Source organism: Colobus angolensis, unplaced genomic scaffold (assembly GCF_000951035.1).
Source record: "Colobus angolensis palliatus isolate OR3802 unplaced genomic scaffold, Cang.pa_1.0 Scaffold179, whole genome shotgun sequence".
NCBI lineage: Eukaryota > Metazoa > Chordata > Mammalia > Primates > Cercopithecidae > Colobus > Colobus angolensis.
The window spans coordinates 6979162-7001017 of NW_012114921.1; the positions used below are offsets into that span (position 1 = coordinate 6979162).

At 36.4% G+C, this 21856-nt stretch overlaps 1 protein-coding gene across 5 annotated transcripts in view; it reads right to left on the reverse strand.

Moving 5' to 3' along the window:
• Positions 1–21856, reverse strand: part of LOC105509639 (chromosome unknown open reading frame, human C11orf30) — a 105879-nt gene that overhangs the window by 11538 nt on the left and 72485 nt on the right. For 3 of the 5 annotated variants that reach the window (XM_011938960.1, XM_011938963.1, XM_011938961.1), the window contains 6 exons: positions 18383–18519; positions 15050–15223; positions 13195–13393; positions 5280–5444; positions 3389–3544; positions 1702–1743 (listed from right to left, as the gene is read on the reverse strand). In XM_011938960.1, the coding sequence (XP_011794350.1) occupies positions 1702–1743; positions 3389–3544; positions 5280–5444; positions 13195–13393; positions 15050–15223; positions 18383–18519 (873 nt within the window). The remainder of the gene's footprint in view (positions 1–1701; positions 1744–3388; positions 3545–5279; positions 5445–13194; positions 13394–15049; positions 15224–18382; positions 18520–21856) is intronic. The other 2 variants (XM_011938962.1, XM_011938964.1) reach the window with 1 other exon arrangement.

The window sequence follows — 21856 nt, forward strand, 5'->3', positions numbered from 1 at the left end:
CAGTACAGAAAACATCCCTGCTTCTTATTCTATTGCTGCAAAGGTCCCATGAAGTAACCAATCTATCAAATTTTACCGGCTTCAGCTTCAACTTTTTATTCATTTATTTATTTATTTTTGAGACTCAGTCTTGCTCTGTTACCCAGGCTGGAGTGCAATAGCACAATCTCTGTTCACTGCAACCTCCACCTCCCAGTTTCAAGCTATTTTCATGCCTCAGCCTCCTGAGTAGCTGGCACTACAAGTGTGCACTACCACACCAGGCTAATTTTTGTATTTTTTAGTAGAGTCAGGGTTTTGCCATTACGGCCAGGCTGGTCTTGAAATCCTGGCCTCAAGTGATCTGCCCACCTCGGCCGCCCAAAGTGCTGAGATTACAGGCATGAGCCACCATACTCGGCCTCAACTTCAACTTTTTACACAGTCCACAGAGCTTTAAAAATGCGTATGATTACGGGGAAACTAACCCTTTGAATTACAAACAGATAAAAATATAACATATCTGTAAATTAGCTAAGGATTTTAGGATTATTGAAACTCTCTCAATAATCCATGATTCTAATATTCATATACCCTGATCTATAATTTCAAATAGCACTTATTTCCTGTTTAGAAAAGTCACAGTGGGGTGTTCAAGAGTAAGATGATCACTATGGAAATCAATGTAAAAATGCCATTTATGTATTATAAGGACTAACTTTAAAACTATCCAGTGAAATATAAATAGGCTTTATTTATTTTTTATGACACATTCTATCTATATTCACAAATGCAGTGTTTCTATTGTTGCTATACATATATCTACATGTGATTTGAGAGTATAGGCAGCATTACCAGTATTCTTTTATAAATGTACTGTACTATCTTACAGTATTTCACAGTATGCTTTGTATGCACATGTTAAATTATGTGAGTTAACAAAATCTTCCACATGTACTCAACAGAACCGAAAAAAAGATAGTCAAGGTTTACATTAAAACAATGACTGAAGTAATTTACAATATGACTGAGTAGAAAAAACAAATTATAATATTAAAATTAAGCAAATTAATAGTTTTTAAATGAAAGCATCAGAAATGACATGTGAAAATAAATAACATATTTCAGATGAAATTATCAGATTATATGGGACACTTCTACCACCCATACTAATCTTCATAATTATTACATTAAGCATTTTTTTTATTAAGAAGTGACATGGATTTTAAAAAGAACAACTAAGTCTATTTAAAAAAATTCTCCTTCAACTATAAATTACTTCACGGTAATTCTCCAGAGTTCAGGAAAGTTAGAGAGAACTAGTACCCACTGCAGAATGATACAAAGGGCAGGTCAAGCAGAGCAGCTGGCTTTTAATTCAAACAAATGGTCAATATGGCTGTGGATATCATGGGTGGAGATTATGGAAGAAGGTCACAGAATAAACACTTGGAATATAGCTGAAGTGACCTTAACTGGGCCATATAAACACCATAAAACAGTCATTTTTATTATTTTAAAGAACTCTTTCCCACTGTCAAAATGCTAATTTCTGAGAAAGAATTCCACTATTCTACAAAAGAAAAATCTCTCTTCCTTTCGCTAAGTGGAGCTTACCTTTCCTCTACCAGATGAGAGTAGAGCGCATCCATTTAAGTGGTTCCCCCCAAAACAATCATCTTTTACCTTCAGTGATACTACAAATGGATGCACACCACTTACCTAGAAGGGGAAAAGCAACCTCTGTCCCCTCATCAGTGCGTTCTGAAAGGATAAGTAAGGGAAGAAATCATAGGTCTTTTCATCCATTCACCATGCAATAATCTAGTCTACCCCCAGAGGTTAACATTAAGTTCCCCAGAATACTGGCCTCTGCTTTAATTAGCTTTCTGCTAAATAACTCTAAAGAAAGATTCTAGATGGCTTTCCATATCTTACCTGGATTTTCCCCTTTGGCAATTTTAATCCATTAGTCTTAATAATATTATCTCCTAAAATGATGCCAAAGACTTCCTTTTCTCTTTGGTATTTATGTCCTTCAAATATCTGTAACTTTATGTTCTCCTTTAATCACTGCTAAAGAAAACTTAAGATAGGAGTCCTCTACATATTGCCTCATAAGTCATCTCTCTTAAACTCTTTAATTATTCACATTACTACTCCCTGAACTATTTCAAATTTCAAGGTAATAAAGTGTTCAAAAGAGAAAGCAGTATTCCAGGTGTGGTCTAATCAGAATAGGATAGAAATAATATATCTTGTTTTATTTCTCTATATATGCCATCTAAAAATCTCAGTGTTTTTCTGCCAGACCACATTTTAAACAAATACCTAATCTGCTTTCCACCAGAACTTGTAAGTATTTACATGGATTTAAGGGTTTTTTGGTTTGTTTTTGTTTTTATTGTGAGACGGAGTCTCCCTCTGACACCCAGGCTGGAGTGCAGTGGCACAGTCTCAGCTCACTGCAACCTCCGCCTCCTGGATTCAAGGGATTCTCGTGCCTCAGCCTCCCGAGCAGCTGGGACTACAGGCGAGCGCCACCACGCCCAGCTCATTTTTGTAGTTTTAGTAGAGACGGGGTTTCGCTATGTTGGCCAGGCTAGTCTCAAACTCCTGACCTCAAGCAATCTGCCCGCATAGGCCTCCCAAAATGCTGGGATTACAGGCGTGAGCCACCGCACCTGGCTAAGGTTTTCTACTTTTTGAAAAATATTAAAAGGACTGGATTTTACTACTTCTTTCCCCCTTGACTCACCTTCCCACAAAACTAAAAAATCCAGATGTATAAAAATACTTATTCTAGGCCAGGCGCAGTGGCTCATGCCTGTAATTCTAGCACTTTGGGAGGCCAAGGTGGACGGATCTCTTGAGTCCAGGAATTCAAGACCAGCCCGGGCAACATGGCAAAACCCCATCTCTACTAAAAATACAAAAAATTAGCCAGGCATAGTGGCACACACCTGTAGTCCCAGCTACTCAGGAGGCTGAGGCAGGAGGATCACCTGAGCCCAGGAAGTTGAGGCTGCAGTGAGTCATGATTGCGCCACTGCACTCCAGCCTGAGCGATGGGAGTTAGACCCTGTCTCAAAAAACAAACAAACAAAAAGCAAAACTCATTCTTAGACAAAAGATATTTTATCCTTTCCCTATAACTGTTGCTGTATATTCACAGTTGTTATTTATGGCTGACTTGTAGTTTTATATTACCTACAAACTTTGCAACATCCTATTTTTTTTCCTAGTCATTAAAGACAGGGTAAATCCCAAGGATGTTGAATTTGCTCTGAAAACAAACAGGAAAAAAGCTAAAAATATAAAGAATATATTCTCCCCCAAACAATCACCCCATGAAATTCAGAAAGGTAGTTTCTCCTACCTTAATACTATCTTTTAAGAGGACACCTACCAGTAGTGATGTATTCAGCTACTAGTTCTGACTCTACCACAGCAATTGATGGACTCTCAGGAGAATGTCTCTTTTCCTGGGTCATCTGAATAGGCACTGCCATTTGACTCAGGTCAATAGTGGGTTGTCTTGGTTTAGATTCCAATTTTTCCTTTACTGCATAAAAAAGTCAGGGGAAAAGTTAACTTTTATTACAAACAAGTACCAAAACCAGAGTTGTCCACAGGAATAATGAACCAGACCTCTGGGGTGCCACACTTGCAGTGACTAAGTAGACAGTGAATCGAAAAGAAAAAAGCAGATTGCTATGTATGGCTGTTTAGTGCACAACTTGCATAACCATACTCAGCAGCCTAGTAAGAAGGACTCACATACAATAACACAAAAATCATCTCTTTTTTATCTCTAAACCAAACAACTGAATTTTTCTCTTGTACAAGCTCCTTAAGGTATTTCCTATACCCTTCCTCAAGGTATTCCCTGTGGCCTTGAGTTCATCAACCTAAAAACAAAGGGTGAATAAGCAGTACATAACATGATTTGCTCTAGGACGCATCTACCCAGAATAGCACAACACAATGACCAGTTTAATTTGCGCTATTAAAAATTCAAGATATCTCCAAATGAATGTTACAATATCTTCAACAACTCCTAAAGAATACAAATTTTCATGGTTAGAAAAAAATGGCTTCTCTGTTTCTACAAAAATGTCTGATACAACAGTCTGGAATCAGAATGATTTCCGTGAGTAGATTCACTTTCTATATACCTTGTTATCAACTTTTCTACAAAATCTCTGTGTTCAAAGTCCCCACCTCTATCAGGTATTAACAGAAATGGCTGAGTATGTCAACGACAAAGAACTAAAGAAATCCCTAAGGTCAAAAATAACACCGACAGAAGGATGAACCAAAGACTTACATTAAGTGCTAGTAATCTTTGGATCAAACAAGGTGGAAGTTACAATAAACGGTAACCAGTAACTAAGTCCACTGAATGTTCATACCCACTGAGTACATAACCTGACAAAAATCAAAACAATTAAACAAAATAAGTAAAACAACAACAAAAATACAAAAGTCACCCTACGAGTAGAGAGGACATTGAACTAGGAACCAAAAGATGAGTCTCACTCTGCCACTAATCAGCTGGATAAACCTCTCTAGATCTCAGTTTAGTTATCCATAACATGAAAGGGTTGGATGACATAATTGCTAAGGTCACTTAAATACTCTGAAAATCTTTGACCTATTATAGTAGAAAAGTCAGTACAACTTCCACAGGTTTGTTCTAGAGTTTATCAAAGATATTTAGTAATTAGAAATACTGATAGGATCTTGTTATATGAGGACAACTTTGCATGACAGCTCAAGTGGCTAACCTATACTATTCAAAGAAATAAGTCTGAAGATAAAATTAAAACAAATCAGAATGTTAGCAAGGGCCACTAAAGGTGTTTTGTGCTTTACCAATATCAAGGAGGATGGCAAGGCCCTTCAATCTGCCTCCTGCTACTCTTAAATGCAAGTGGCAACTGTACTGTATCTAGCCTTGTGCTTAGAAGTGATAGAACTACTCCTTTCTAGTGCTAAGAAACAATAGGACTCTCCATTTTAAGCAAGAGACAAAGAAGACAGAGCTGTCAATTTTTTTTCTCCTTTCTACAGATAGTCCATTTGTACTTCAATATTCCTGTGCACATCTTACTGAACAAGTAAACCAGACTGTACCAATGATTACAGACAAGTCCAGAGGGGGGAAATGTGCTCAAATAATAGCAATAATAATAATAATAATAAATAATGGTAATAATCATAACAGTGGTAGTATTTTAGCACAACCCGTCTCTAGAGAAAACATGCTTCATTCAGTTGAGCATGTGAATTCATACCTGTTGTCTGTTGGAGTTCTAACAGAGCTTTGATTGTTGAAGTAGCTGATTGTGATTCACTGGATACATCCTGATAAATTATGGTAGGGCTAGTCTCCATTGCAATCTCATGTTCTGACCAATCCTGACGCCGGGAAGCAATTACATGAACTACAGGCTGGGAATCTGTTTTATATTAGTTAAAAAAAAACAAACCCTATAAACAAAGTTTCTCTTAAAAAAAAAAAAACAATTTTTTTTTGTCTGTTTGTTTATCTTTCTATTTATTGTAAACTACATGCTTTATCTCCCCAAGAAGACTATAAGCCCCTAGAGGGCATAATGTCTTTCACTTCTGAATTCACTTATTCATTCACTCATTCATTGATTCCACAAACTGGACGCTTCTGTGCCAGAATCTAGATATGGCATTGAAGATATAAAGGAGCTCACAGAATAATCAGAGGATGCTCAAGAAGCACATAGTCTGGTTGGGGAGACAGACATGTAAAAAGACAAATTACAATTCAATGTGATAATTGCTATTATAAATAGGTATGTATATGTGTAGGTGAGTGCATGTTTGTGTACAGTAAGAACAAAATGCTGTAGGAGTCTTACTTTCTCCAATGCACCTGAAAATATGTGTTGTATTACAGCCTGAGCATTCTGTCAACACTTATTGGATGGCTGAATTACTGAAGGAAATCCTGTTCACTGCCAGCAAGAAAAGACAGATGACCTAGAACCAGCATGATATAACAGGACAAGTGTAACATTTGGAGCTCAAAGTCGTGGGTTATAGCCCCAACTATATCAATTATTAGCAAGTTGATTCTTTGGGTCTTAGTTTCACTATTTCTAAAATGGGAATAAAGTTACCTCTCTTCCTCATAGGATTTCTGAGTATGCAATGAAATGATACATGGAAATGAGCTTTATAAACTATGAAGGCCAATAGAAATGTTATTATTGTTTCTTTGTAGCTTGTAAGTTCTCAATTCTAAGACCGTTTGTTAGTTTCAAAATAAATTATAGCCCTAATTCAAGGCTTATTATATTCACGCTATACAGGTACACATATAAATACTACATGTGCATCAAATCAAGCAACAAGTTATTTTTTCAGTTTTCCACCTATAAAATAAGCAAGTTGGACTAGACTATTACGAACTTCCTAAACTCCTTTGTCCAAGACACCAAAGAGGAAATTGTGGAGGATATAAAGGCATGATTCCTTCTTCTAAATTCAGATTATAATGGAGGAAACGTCAAATAAAGATATATGGCTTTGTAGCTTGGGGCAAATATCAAACGATTAGGCAAACAAGACAAATAGAAAGTAAGAGGCTGCTTTGAATTGGGATGGTCAGTGAAAGCATCACAGAAGAATGAAAAGAATTCAAGTAGCTCCCAAAACAAGAATAAATATAATAAACGTTTAACCCTCTATGAACCTTATATTTTTTAAAGCCACAAAGTTGTTGAAAAATGTTGGGGCAAGGGGAACAACTCTTCCAACAAAACAGCCTTCCTGAAAAAAACAAAATCAATATACAATAGATCTAGAATTTTTAATTACCATGAACAAACTACATTTTTCTCCCCAAAACTCCAGGTAGAATATATGCCACACTAAAGACAAATAATTTTCCATTAAACTTCCCCAGAAATACAGAAGACTGGATGCTATCCTGCAATATCAAATGCCATGTGAAGCACAGAGCAGCTTTTATTTATTCATTTTAAGTAGATATGTAGAATTTAAACTTAAGAGAATTGATTACATTATGAAATCATTCCTTTTATATAACTTAAGCCCTCAAACTTAAGAAAATTTCATAATGATATAGGCAAAGAATGACTTTGCAACCCAACCCTACAAGACACACTGAATATCCACAAAAAGGCAGGGATTGTGTTGATAGAAATAAGGTAGAAAGAGATAGGAAAAAGGGAAAACAAATTTCCATAGGATAGCATCTATCAAAGACCATTATCCCAAACAACATCACCTCGTAGGTACTAGAGAGACTGCTACATCTCTGTCTGTCTATACTCAGAAAGAGCAGCTGACCATAAGTATCACTGTAGCAACCCTGTGACACAAGATAAGTGTGTGAACCTACTTGAAAACTCGTCTTTAAATGATTCTCTCTCCTACTTTTGGCTTATGCTTAGACCTAAATGAATCTACTGTCTATCAAGTCATGGAATGCAATGACTAGGAAATCAGGAGCTTGATCTGTAACACGTGCTTATGCAGTGTGCATTCATCTAGACTTCCTGCGTCTCTTGCAGATGGTAGCCTTCTGTCCCTCAGATGTCTTTCTGAACTGAACAAGTATTTATTGGATACCTACTACATATTAGATACTAGAGATAAACACTTTAGCATTATACTCAAAGGCAGACTCAGACATCTCTGTGGAAGAATACCTCCTATGTCTCTATTATAAATGGCCTATATCATGCTTTCATAGAATCTTAAGACTTCTCTATTAGAAGAGATCTTAAAGTTTGTCTAATGCTGCCATCAATCTTATACTAAAATCTTCACAATATTCCCATGGGTCTGAGAACTCTAGCACCAAAGTACTCACTACTTTCTAAGACAGTTTCCTTACAACTCTGCACAGTTATGACAATCAGAAAGTTTTTTCATATTGAGTAGAAACAGGTCTTGTTGTGACTTCTACTTAGCACTTCTATTGTCTGTTCCTGTATCCACAAAGACCAACTCTTTTCCTTCTTCCACATCATAGTCCTGAAGATAACTGACAAAAGCTCCTATGTCCCCACCAACCCAACCCATCCCCATCTTCTCTTCTTCATGATAAATATCCTGTTTCCACCAACTATTGCTCATACAAAGTGATTCCAAATACCTTACACACCTAAATCATTGCTTCTAAACTAAACCTAAGATATCTATATCCCTTTTACGATGTAATATATACCTTCCCTCTGAAGCACTGTCATAAAGCTCAAGGACTTCACAGTATTTAATTGCCTAGACAGCAAGGCCCAAAATGTTCCAGAGAACATTTGTTCCTCAAGATGTTTGCAAAAAAGGGTTCCATGGTCAAAAAAGTTGGGGAACACTTTATATTGTATCTTCCACTCTTCATCTTTCATATACATATTAGCACATAATTGCTCTGAAAAGTTCTGCAATAAGTATGTTTCTGCTGCTCAACCTAGATTTATTCCCCACCCTCACCTTGACCTACTGAGATCATGAAACTTCAGAAAGAAATCATTCTAGAAACGGACTTATGACTTACTCAAAGCAATGTCTTTACAAGATACATTTTTATACTTAACTCATGCCTTATTCCATCATAAATCTCTGCCCTTGGTTTTGTCTCATTTTCTTCCACTTCACTTAATATAATCTTATATTTTAATCCACCTTAAAACCTTTTGGAAACAAAGCATAATATAAATAATCTTTAATACTTGTTTAAAAAAATCTGGAACACATTCCCAAATACGTTCTAGGCTACCCCATTCCCAAATGAGAAAGGGGAAAAAGCCCATTTAGGAAGAAAAGCACAGGAACAATATGACACATGATCTGATCTTCAGTAAGTGACCAAGGCAAGGATGGCCTTAATCCATTAGGTTTGGTCACCTACTTATCTATCCATATCTAGGTGTATACTACTTACTACTTAACAGGCCCACTCGCAAGGTTAGGGAGAACTCCAGAAAAAAAAAAAATCTGGACTCAGGCAACAAAATGAGTTTATAAGTTGCAACTTAACCCAATGCCACAGTTATTATGGTAGATGCTCTGCTACTTTTTCATTCGGTGAAATTTTTACTGAGTACCTTCTCAGTCCTAACTGAACTCTTTGATAAACACCAGACATGTATGAAGATGAATATGATCTTTAAGCTTGAGAAGCTAGTAGCCCAGTTGAAAAGAAAACAATTATAGGCCGGGCGCGGTGGCTCAAGCCTGTAATCCCAGCACTTTGGGAGGCCGAGGCGGGCGGATCACGAGGTCAGGAGATCAAGACCATCCTGGCTAACATGGTGAAACCCCGTCTCTACTAAAAAAATACAAAAAACTAGCCGGGCGAGGTGGCGGGCACCTGTAGTCCCAGCTACTCGGGAGGCTGAGGCAGGAGAATGGCGTAAACCCGGGAGGCGGAGCTTGCAGTGAGCTGAGATCCGGCCACTGCACTCCAGCCTGGACGACAGAGCGAGACTCCGTCTCAAAAAATAAAATAAAATAAAAAGAAAACAATTATAATACACAAACAAACAAAACATACAAAATAAAATGGTCAATGTTAAAACAGCTGATGCACAAAGCAATATTGGAAGCCTAACATAGAAGAATGAATCCTTTCAGGGTGATCAAGGAAAGTCTCAAAATAGGGTGATGATATTCTAGCCTATAAGGAGACAGTTGAGGAATAAAACTTGCTCTTCCTTCGGGGTGGAGGACAGTAGGTGAAGTTCAGAAACCACAAGTGGAATCAAGGCATTCTCTTGGCATACGTTGTCCTTATTCCAGGACTTGTGTAGCAGAAGTCACCAGAAAAAGGACCTGAAGTCAAGAAAAGATTGATTTTTCCTTAGAGTAGAATGCCAACTATTAAATGTGCAAAGAATAATGAACTTAGGAAAATCATCTATAGATGCTAAAACTACTGGATAAGTGTTTGATGAGGAACATGATATTTATATCATGGACCTTCCTACAAATTACTATTAATCTCAAAGGGAAACATGTTAACTTCATAGTGGAGAAACCAGACAACATCATCTTAACTAAGTGATCAATGTGAATATCATCTACGCTGGGACAAGCTGGCATCATGTTTCTTCTGATAAAACTGAGGATATAACATCCTATCTGTGGAATTCCCGATGAATCTAATCATGAGGAAACATCAGACAAAACCAAACTGAAGAATATTCTACAAAGTAACTGATCTACACTCTTCAAATATCAAAGTCAAGAAATACAAAGAAAAGCTGAGGACCTATTCCAGGTTAAAGAGAATTAAAAAATTATGACAGTTAAATGCAGCTAAATGCAACGTGTCTACCTGAATTTTATTGAGTACAGGTGAAAACCATAAAGAACATTATTAGCTAATTAACAATATTTGAATATGGATTGTAAATTAGATATTACTATAACATTAAATTTCTTGACTTTGATAATTGTATCTTAGTCATAAAAATAAGAATCCTTAAGAAATATAGGCCTACAAATTTAAGTAAATATAAGAAACATGATAGCTCAACTTACTCTTACATGGTTAAGAAATTTTAAAAATATACACACACACAGCAGAAGGAGGGCAGAGAATCAACAACAAAGTAAATGTGGCAAAATGTAAATAAGTAGTGAGTCTAGGTAAAGCCTATACACAGGAGTTCTTTTTACTATTCTTGCAACTGTTCTGTAATTTTGAAATTGTATCAAAAGAAAAGGTCACTTTAAAGAGAAAAAAGTGGCTAAAAACTACAAAAGCAACAATGTAATAGAAAAATAAACTGCTATATAGTACTTACATTCCTAATAAGTAGGAATATTCTCACATACTTTGAAAATCAGCATGACCTGAGACTAACCAACATCTTAATCCCTTTCTCTTTAAATCACAGCATATATATTCCCAGACCTAGTCTTTGTAAGAATGTAGTAAGCAGCTATACAAGGTGATAAGGGGAGGGGAAAACAGATTATAAAAATCTGCCTTACAGTCATCTATGCCTATTCTAAATTGTGAAATCTTCTGTTATGGAATATTTGAAAAAGTAATATACAATGAAAGATACATTAGGTTGGTGCAAAAGTAATTGCAGTTTTGCCATTAAAAGTAATGGCAACTGCTTTTGCACCAACCTAATAGAAGAAATAAAAACAGAAGACACAAACTTATGTCCCATTCTTAGAATAAAAACTGAAGATTCGGTCAGGCACAGTGGCTCACGCCTATAATACCAGCACTTTGGGAGGCCGAGGTGGGTAGATTACTTGAGGTCAGGAGTTCAAGACCAGCCTGGCCAACATGATGAAACCCTGTCGCTACTAAAAATACAAAAAATCAGCTAGGCATGGTGGCACGTGCCTGTAATACCGGCTACTCGGGAGGCTGAGGCAGGAGAATCGCTTGAACCCAGGAGACGGAGGTTCCAGTGAGCTGAGATCACGCCACTGCACTCTAGTCTGGGCAACAAGAGCGAAACTCCATCTCAAAAAAAAAAAAAAAAAAAGACCCTAAAGATTCAACTAATGAAATAGCATGTTTGTGAAGTACTAATTGGTTCATAGATCTCTTAGGAAAGGACTAACAATTTCAAAGGATAACCTGGGACTATATATATACAGACTTCTACTGTTCATGTCCCCTTTTTGCACCAACTCATACCAAACATTTTATCTGCCCTCTTTGAAAATATATCTTGAGTGCAAAAAAGGCTAGTACAGATCAAGAAACTGCATACCAAAAGAAATGACTGGAGAATAAGCATCAATCAAGTATAACCAGCAGATAATTGACTCATAGTCAATACAGAATGATAAAGTCCATCTTAGCAAACAGATTCAGAAAATAATACTATCACTGATAATATGCTGAAGGAAACTATCCACTCTCTATAATGAGGGCAATATTATGTTTGTTAAAATCAACATTTTCATTTATTTTTAATTGATGAATTTTCAAAGAACATTTTGAATGCTTTCTTATCCTGTTCTCTCCTCACTGGAGTGTCAACTTTCAGTCTGGCATTTTTTTGTTTGTTACTAATAAAATTCTTATACTAGAGCTGTATGTGTATTTTTTAAATCCCCTATTCTAGATCTAGATTTTATACTCCTAGAGGGCAAGAACTATATTGTACTCCTCTGTAGGGTCTAGCACAATGCTTAGTATGTAGTATAAACTAATCAATAATTGTCAAATTGAATTAATGGACTAATCAGCAATGTGAACCATGTAAAACTAATCTGGGAAGACTCCACCAAAGAGTTAAAATACTAGTGTTTGCACAATCTGAAGACTGTGTATAAGAAAAGTAAAGTTGCTAAGAAAGCACTCCAGAGAGAATAATGGGGAGGCAGAGAGAGGGAATGGAGAGAGTGTGGAAAGAACAAGGGAAGATAAACAGCTTTGCTTAGATGCATCAGAGTACATAAGCACAAACATAAATGTACCACCCAACAATAAGAACAATTAAGATAACTGAGAGACGTGAGTACTAGATTTGTAGAAGGTCTCAAAGCTTATGATCATGAGCTTACTTCAAGAGATTTCCTAGAAGAGTAACATAATTCAAACAGCACTGAGGACAAAGAGTTTCCTGCTGTAGAATCTAGCTTCATAGTTCCTTCCGTATAATTAGGACAACCATATGATTATCTGGGATACTTTTCAGAGTGAAAGGGAGTACTTTAATAATTGTGCCAGAACAACATAAACTAGGACTTGTTCCATGCAAATAGGAATGTATAGTCACCCTGCTTACAGCCCACTTACAGTCTACCTCTGACCACCTTGATTCTTTCTCAGGGTATAGCAACAACCATTTCAAAATATATATTCACTTCTTTGCATACTTTTTCTCCTACTTACCCAAACCAGAGAGGAAGAATATGAAAATTACCATCTGGGAATCATAACCCTATCCAGTTTAATATTACCTACCTGACAGATTCATCATCTAAAGTTAATTATTTGATGAACACATTCCATGCAGGAAAGAATGGCAATCTTTACCAAAAATAAAATTTCAGCTCACCAATTTAACATCAAACAACAACAACAAAAATAAAGCCAAAAGAATCGACAGAGCATACAAATTTGTTGTGAAATGCATAGAAGCAACCTCTAAAACCTCTATTTTAGAACTCAGGCACTATGTCAGTAGTACTTATATAAATCAGAAGTAAAATAGATCTTACCTTGGGAACTCTGGGAGGACTCTGTAGAAGAGGAACTACTATCTGTATAATTATGTGGTTCTTCTTTTCCTTCCTGAATAGATGAATTACCAGCCTCTGCTACCCTGGATGCTTGCTGTAATGTTTCTGTTACTAGTTGTCTTGTTTGTTCACTAACAACTGTCGCTTGAAAAGTCACTGGTTTGGGTTTAATAAGAACCTAGGAGAAAAGCAGAAATATACTGAGATAAAATTTTAGAACACAATTTAAAAATGCTAAACTTCTAGGTCATAAACTAATATTTTCCTGGTATGGAAAATATTCTGTAAATTATGCTTTTTAGGCACAGTATTGCTCATCAAAGAGTAATTCAATCTACAGACAAATTACAGTGTAAGCCATATACAATGTTTTAAAGTGGTACATGCCAGACTGCAATAGCCATAATTCTGACAAGAACCTTTGTGCCTGTTATCCTATGACTTCAGGAGTCATTTTAAAATCTGTAGACTATATAGTAAAATGATATCCACAAGCTAAGGATGGCAGAACAAAAAGACACAAGGAGTCTAGATTCCCAGTGGAATGTTTGTGCTGCAATATCAGTCCAGGACTTCCTCCCTCTGAACTTTTATTAATATAATAAAAATAAAACCCTAATCTATTTGAGCCAGTGTTCTTCAAGTTTTTTTTATTTCTTTTTTCTTCATTAGAAACTAAATCAAATTCCTAATTGACACACCTGCAAAAAGTAAAACTTGCTTGGGACCTAAACTAATCTTTGAAGAAACCCCAGATGAATACTGATTTGAAAACGATCAGAAGCAACATGGAACATGTGTTAGATCAACTCCTGGTAAAAGTAAAAAACACTGAAACAAGTGAAATGGGAGAAAATTTTCAAACTGGGCCATTCTACTTCAAAATCTGAACTCTAGGAGTTAACTTTAATTGGGTCTATGGAATAAAAACTATTAACTCATCACAATTATTTTTGTTTCTACCATATATAAGATTCTAAAATTTCTCAGACTCTATTAAGTTACCCATTTCCAAGAGTTAAGAAGGAAAACATGGTTTATATCATACTTCAGATGATGAAGCAAACGAAATTATTACAATTGAACTCCATAAGCAATTTGGACTTGTCACAAAAGCTTTTTTTTTTTTTTTTTTAGATACGTAAAGTATTTGACTATAATTCTGAGGAAACAGATTCTAAAAGTAAATTAGTAGTTTATAGGTAAATTAATACCTCTTATACAAATTCTAGGATGGCATTTCTCAACCAAAACTAATACTGCTTCCCTCAATATTCTCAGAAAAGCAAAATACCTACAAAATAAACAGTAGCCTAGCAACATATGATTAGATTCTGAGCCTCAAATTCCGAGGCAAATCTTCAGAAAAGTTTCCTTATCTTCTATTCGTTGAAAAATAAATACATCTCTAGCTTATCTATTGTTCAAGGGGTCAAGCAAAGCTAATTTTATAAGTAAATAAAATGCTTCTGAAGGCCATGGTAGCTTATAAAAAGTAAATATTTTTCTTTGAGTGATTCTGAATGACTATGATCCTCCTTCAACCACCCCCCTCAAATCACAAAATACACCTTCAGCAAATTGTATTCCCAGGTAATTATTTCCCCATAATCTTTGCTGATAGCACGACATAAACATTTAGATATCTTTAAGAAAGTACTGAAAAGATAAACGAAGTTTTGACGATACGTGAATAATTAACACATTCAAACGTAACTTTTAACAATCTGATTTCTTAAAGATTGCTGATCTTTTCCTTCAAATTTCTACCTGGGAATTTTAGGAATTGAAAATATTTAAGAGCCAAGAAAAATCATCATATCTTATAGCATACCTGTGTTTTCCCTTGCTGCCCATAAACAATTTTTGTTGGGATGATTTTAGCTGCTGGTTGAACTGTGGAACCTATTCCTTTTGGTTGCGTTACAATCATTTTGGTGATGGGTCTTGTAGCAGTGAGGATAGCTGGCTTTGCTCCTGTTGGCACTGTCTGAATAGTCTTTTCTCCCTAAATTGAAGTCAATGATTACATAAGAGATTTATATGCATATAAATGATAAGTCCTCTCACTGAAAAATCAGTAAGGTTTTACCAGGATGATGAAAAAAGGGCTGTAGATTATGTAACAAAGTATAATGTTTCCAGGAAATAAAAAATCCTAGACTTGGTCGAAATGATCTAGAAAGTCATCTGACCAACTTTCTACCCAAAGAAGGAATTAATTATTCTCTGATGAGTGAATTTTTTAAAATTACCACATGCAAAAATACTTATTACACTGTCCCACTCATGGAATACATATAATAGTCAGAAAATCATAGAAGAAGGTATCGTACACTGTTAATGCTTGTCTCTAAGAATTGGGATTATAAGTCTTATCCCCCATATACATATTTATTTGCTAATATATTTCAAATAAATATTTATTTGTGTAATTAGAAAATTACTGTGCAATATACCAGTAGCTAAATGTACACACACAAAATAAATCCCCTAAGTTCTACATATATGAAATTATAAGGATATATAGTAGAATGTCTACATGAAAAAGTATGGGCAAGCAAAATCAGCAGAAGTATTAACATTCTTTCTAAGGTTATATATAGGAAAAATTTGATGAACATATGTCATGAGGAAAGAATGTTATATATTGTTAATAATACATAAGGTTATATGTAGGAAAAAAGGATGGGAAAACTCAGTGCTTCCTATGTTGTACTATTCATATATTACTAATATCTTTTTAGTCTATTAACTAGATAGCTTATATCCATTAACTTTTCATCATTTTCTATACTTTCATCTACTTTATTCTTAAGTACCATTTTCTGGTCACTCATGAAATCAACATCTTTTTACATGAACTTAACTAAATTAGGTTCAAATACAGGGACTTTACTAAATTATTAAAATTTTTAAAATTAAAATTCATAAACTTAAGATGGAAATGAAAAGATCTGAGAATGTGCACCTCATCAGTTTTCCTTAATTTTTAGCCAGCATCATCTAAACCTGTGCCTATCTAAACTTAGCAGCCAGTAAACACAAAACACCCAGGTGAGCTGGCTAAAAAGCAATCACTGTGAATTCAGAGCTAAATATAATTACAAAAATCACAAGTTTAACTATCTGCTGTAATTATTTAAGGGAAACATGAAGCATCTGCCAATGGTGTTATTACTTATTTCAACACATGCATACTCTTCACAGTGCCATCTCTGGAAAGAGCTCTAGTTCATTTGCCAAGAGCCACTAGTTTGCAAGTGAGCATGCCTACCTATTAAATAGCTCAATGGACCCTGTCCAAGTATGATGAGCCATTCAAGCCAAACAAAACCAACTAGCGGCCTGTTTTTCAAAAAAGCTCTTCTGATGTGTGTTGTGGGCATGCACAGGTGAGCAAGTGGTGAGTAGAGGTGAATGTGCCTATTTGGTCTTTGGCAGGGGTGGCAGGGGCAGAGTCTTGCTGTGTCACCCAGGCTGAAGTACAATGGCAAGATCTTGGCTCACTGCAACCTCTGCCTCCTGGGCTCAAGTGATCCTCCACCTCAGCCTCCCAAGTAGCTGGGACAATAGGCACGCACCTCCACGCTAATTTTTGTAATTTTGTAAAGATGGGGTTTCACCATGTTGCGCAGGCTGGTCTCAAACTCCTGGGCTCAAGTGATCCACTTGCCTTGGCCTCCCAAATTGCTGGGATTACAGGCATGAGCCTCCACACCCAGCCCAGAAAATGGTCTTATATGTTGATTTGCTTGTTTTACTAGCACTGCCTGTGTCAAACAGTTGTTATCAGAGATATCTAACAGCTATGAATCATACATGATTCTCAGATCTTTGTGACCACAGGGACTAGAATACAAAGCAGCCCCTCTTACATATCAAGTTCTTTGAAACTGCAAACCACATTACAAAGGGTTCTGAAAATCTGAATTCTAATCCTGGCTTTACTTTTGGCTTACCATGTAAATTCAGGCTAGGAACAATCTGTTTTCCCACACATTGAAAAAATCTAATGCTGGACCCCTACCAATGAAGCTTTTATGAGATCTACTTAAGTGAAGTATAGCATTCCACGTTCTAGTGAAGTCAGACAAGGTAGGGACACTAATAAGCCAAAAGAGTTAAGTACCAAGAATAACAAGAAGAAGAAAATCAATGATTGAGGACTTCTTATGTGCCAGGCCCTATTCTAAGCACTTTCACAATAGCTACCAGTTACTAAACAACCTCCCTGGTAAATATCATCAACCCCAATGTACAAATGAGGAAATTAAGAATGAGAGAGGTTGAACATGTCACCCAAGGTCAAACAACTACAATATGAATAAAGCCCTGGTTTGTCTAACTCCAAACCTTCTACTAACTGCCTTCAGAACTATAAATAAATCTGTTATTTTTTTGATTTTTTTTTTTTTTTTTTGAGGCAAAGTCTCACTCTGTTGCCCAGTCTGGAGTACAGTGGCATGATCATGGCTCATAGCAGCCTCAAACTCCTGGGCTCAAGTGATCCTCCCACCTTAGCCTCCCAAGTAGCTGGGACTACAGGTGCATGCTACTATACCTGGTTAATTTTTTAAATAAATTTTTGTAGAGGTGGGGGTCTTGCTTTGTTGCCAAGGCTGGTCTTGAATTCCTGGGCTAAAGCGATTCTCCCACCTCAGCCTCCCAACCAGCTGGGATTACAGGCATGTGCCACCACATCCAGCCTGATTTTATTTTTTAGTAGCTCAAAGAGGTAAAAATGAAAAAAAAAAAGAAAGTAACAAATTCCCATCAATTTAGTCTTAATCCCACATATTTCTCTTTGCCCACCCTAAGCCAAATACTAGGTCAGTATCTACTGACCATAAGCTGGAATAAAACAGTGCTCCAACAGAAGTCCCCCTACAGTTAAGCCAATGGAATTCTCTATCTGGACAAAGCTAAGCATCTAAATCATGGTCACAAGCAACTTAGCTATGAGCAAGTATGAGCAACATGCTTTAGAAATTACTGTGAAAAATGGCATCAGTTGGTAGTGCTTTAACAGTTATTATATCACAGCAGTAGTAAATCAAGCCATGCTGGCTATTGTGCGGTCCTCAAGTCCTTGTGCAAGTATTTATATAGCTGGTCTTTAAACCCTCTGTGAATTGCTAAATCTGCAGTTGAAGCTCTTACTTACTCCAGCATTTAGCAACGTTGTGACAACATTTTTGCCCGGGAGGCCTTGAATGGTCGTTCCTTTTCCTGTAGTCTTTTGCACAACAATCACATTGGGCTTGGAAGTCATTGGGATTGTAGTGATTTTGGTAGTTGTTCCTTAGAAAAGGGGGAAGAAAAGGAGGCCTGAGTTAAGGACTAGAGATACTTGGTTACTTCTATTTATATTATACACAATTAGTACATACAGTAAATGTCATTCCTAGATGACATGAAAGCTGTCATGACAATGAAAATGAAGGCTTCGAATATTAAGTTATAAGTCATACCAGAATGAAAGAATATTAAGAATTTACTCTTAAAGCAGTCATCTTTTTAGAATCTGAGAACCTATACACAAAACTCAGAATCAAAAAACATCAGTTTCACCATCAATATTCTTTGACTAGTTAAAAGAAACAAATCAGAATCTCTATTCTATGGTATATATTTCCCCCAGACCCAGTATTATATCTGTGACTGAAGTGATGGGAAAACCCTTCAAAAAAGAACATGAAGTAAATACTTAAATTTACATAATACTAGGTTCTAGAAAAAATTTATGAAAAGAAATAAGCCATTATTTTTCTGTGATTAAAAAAGACAAAGTAGGCCAGGCATGGTTGGCTCACGCTCATAATGCCAGCACTTTGAGAGGCCGAGATGGGCGGATCACCAGAGGTCAGGAGTTCAAGATCAGCCTGTCCAACATGGTGAAACTCTGTCTCTACTGAAAATACAAAAAAAACTAGCTGGGAGTGGTGGCGGGCGCCTGTAATCCCAGCTACTTGGAAGGCTGAGGCAGAAGAATTGCTTGAACCTGGGAGGTGGAGGTTGCAGTGAGCCCAGATCGTGCCACTGCACTCCATCCTGGGCTACAGAGTGAGACTCAATCTCAAAACAAAACAAAAAAAAAGACAAAGTAAACGATATACAAAACAAGTCACAGATTCACTGTATGCTTCTGTAATCTGCAGCACTCTGCAGAGTGTGAGGATAAAACTCTAATTTACATATATAAACTTATATTGTCAATTATTAAAATCTATCTAATAGGTCTATACCTACTAATCCAAACGTAGTATTACTTTGCCCTCTCCCACACATCCTTCCATAATTGGCTTCTCTTCTACCTAACAAATCTACCTTCCAACCTTCAGATGTAAATTCTGGTGCAAATCTTTGATTTATTCCTTGTCTTCTTCTCTTTTTCAAAAAATTTTATTTTTATTTATTTTTTTTTAAGGCAAGGTCTTGCTCTGTCACCCAGACGGGAGTTGAGTGGAGCAACCACAGCTCATTGCAGCCTTGACCTTCCGAGCTCAAGTGGTCCTCCCACCTTACTCTGATTTTTTGTAGAGATGAGGTCTCACTATGTTGCCCTGGCTGGTCTCAAACTCCTAGGCTCAAGTGATCCTCCTGCCTCGGCTTCACAAAGTGCTGGGACTATAGGTGTGAGCCACTGTGCCTGGACTCTTTTTTTTTTTTTTTAAGAGAGACAGGGTCTCACTCTGTTACCCAGGCTGGAGTGCAGTGGCATGATCATATCTACTGCAGGCTTCAACTCCCGGGCTCACACAATCCTCCCATCTCAGCCTCTTAGGTACCTAGGACTTCAGGTATGTGCCACCATGCCTGGCTAATTTCTGTATTTTTTGGTAGAGATGGGGTCTTACTATATTGCCCAGGTTGGTCTTGAACTCCTGGCCTCAAGTGATCCTCCTGTTTCAGCCTCCCAAATTGTTGGAATTACAGGCATGAGCCAGCAGGCTTGGCCTGTTTCCCCGTCTTAACTCCCTATACTCTCAACAAGATGAAAGCCCCTTAATCTCCACACTGTACCTTTTTATGATTCCTCAGTGCTTAGGACAGTGGATGACAATTACATTCTTAAAAAAACTAAATTTATCATGCCAAGAACCTGGAACATGTCAACTGGTTAAACTCCCTAATTTCCCATTTCGTCCCCAGTTCTAACTTTCCCTCATTTTTCAAAATTCTATTAATACATAATCTGTCCCTTAATCTACCATCTTAATCTAATTAGCATGTACTCCAGAGTACACACCATAAACTTTAATCTAACAAGTAACTTCTTCATTATGGCTTCCCGTTACCTACCACACAAAGCCCAAACTCCTCTGCCTAGCTTTCCAGGCTTTGTCAGACCTTAATTTTTAGAATTAACTAACGTACACCTCTCCTTTAATGTGCTGGTTTCCACATTGGTCTTTGAGCATACAAATTCCAATGCTACTTTTGCTCCTGTAATTTCCTCTTATTATGAAAAGAGGCATGTCGAGTTCTTCTTCTATAGGCCTATATATCATCTATCAAATGACTAAGCACAGAATTATTACTTAATAAAAACATGAGTAATATGTCTTCAAAAAATAAACACAATTTTATTATTTTCCACTGGAAAACCTTAATATTCCCTACCTAAATTTTTTAAACAAAGTTACACTAAGAATAAGAATATTCTAGCTATATGTTAATTTTGGCAATACTGCTACAAAAAATGTCTTTATAATATACTTGCCATTATATAATGTCTCATTAGTCCAAGGTAACATGCTCTGAGGTTACATAAAAGAGCATTTTAATCTATGAACTAGCTTCACAACTTTTTCCATTTATTTGTAGTCTCTGAATAGTCAGCTGTTAAGAACTTCAAAAACCAAGCTGCCCATGATTCACTTATACTAACTTTAACTCTTAATTAACTTTAATCCCTCACATGTGATTAACTCTATAGACCTTTTTTGACACGGTTTCATACAGACCTCTTTTGACATGATTTACTATGTTTTTGACTTTATGCCAAAGTACAAGGGCCACTTTTTGACAAAACTTGCTTAACAAATGAATTATATTTTTACCTACTAAAATGTCTAATCCCTTCCATTACAGAAGTTTTTCAATTTATATGATAGTTGCAAACCAAGTCCACAAGCTTAACAAAATGTGGTGGGCAGGGTAGCAAATGTCAGAAAATAGAAGAAAAAGGAACAACATAAGGAAAAGCAAGTCTAACATTATATTAAAATATAATATAATTTATAATTGATACAATGATCAATTATAAATGTCTGAAATTCCAGTGAACATGTTTCTATATCAGGGGATACCTACATTATATTGAAGAAGTATTATTCATTACAAAAAAGTCACCTTCTGTGCTTTCACAGTAGACTGCCGTTCCCATGTTACAACAGAATTATACAAGTTCACTTGCTTAGCATTCTTTAGGGCAGATAATAAAACTCATGCATATATTCCTCTGTATCACAACACACAACAGAGTATCTGGCTCGTAGCATATCAGAAGGACCCACCTATATAGTCTTCACTTATAAAACAAAGTCACCTTCTGTGCTTTCACAGTAGACTGCCGTTCCCATGTTACAACAGAATTATACAAGTTCACTTGCTTAGCATTCTTTAGGGCAGATAA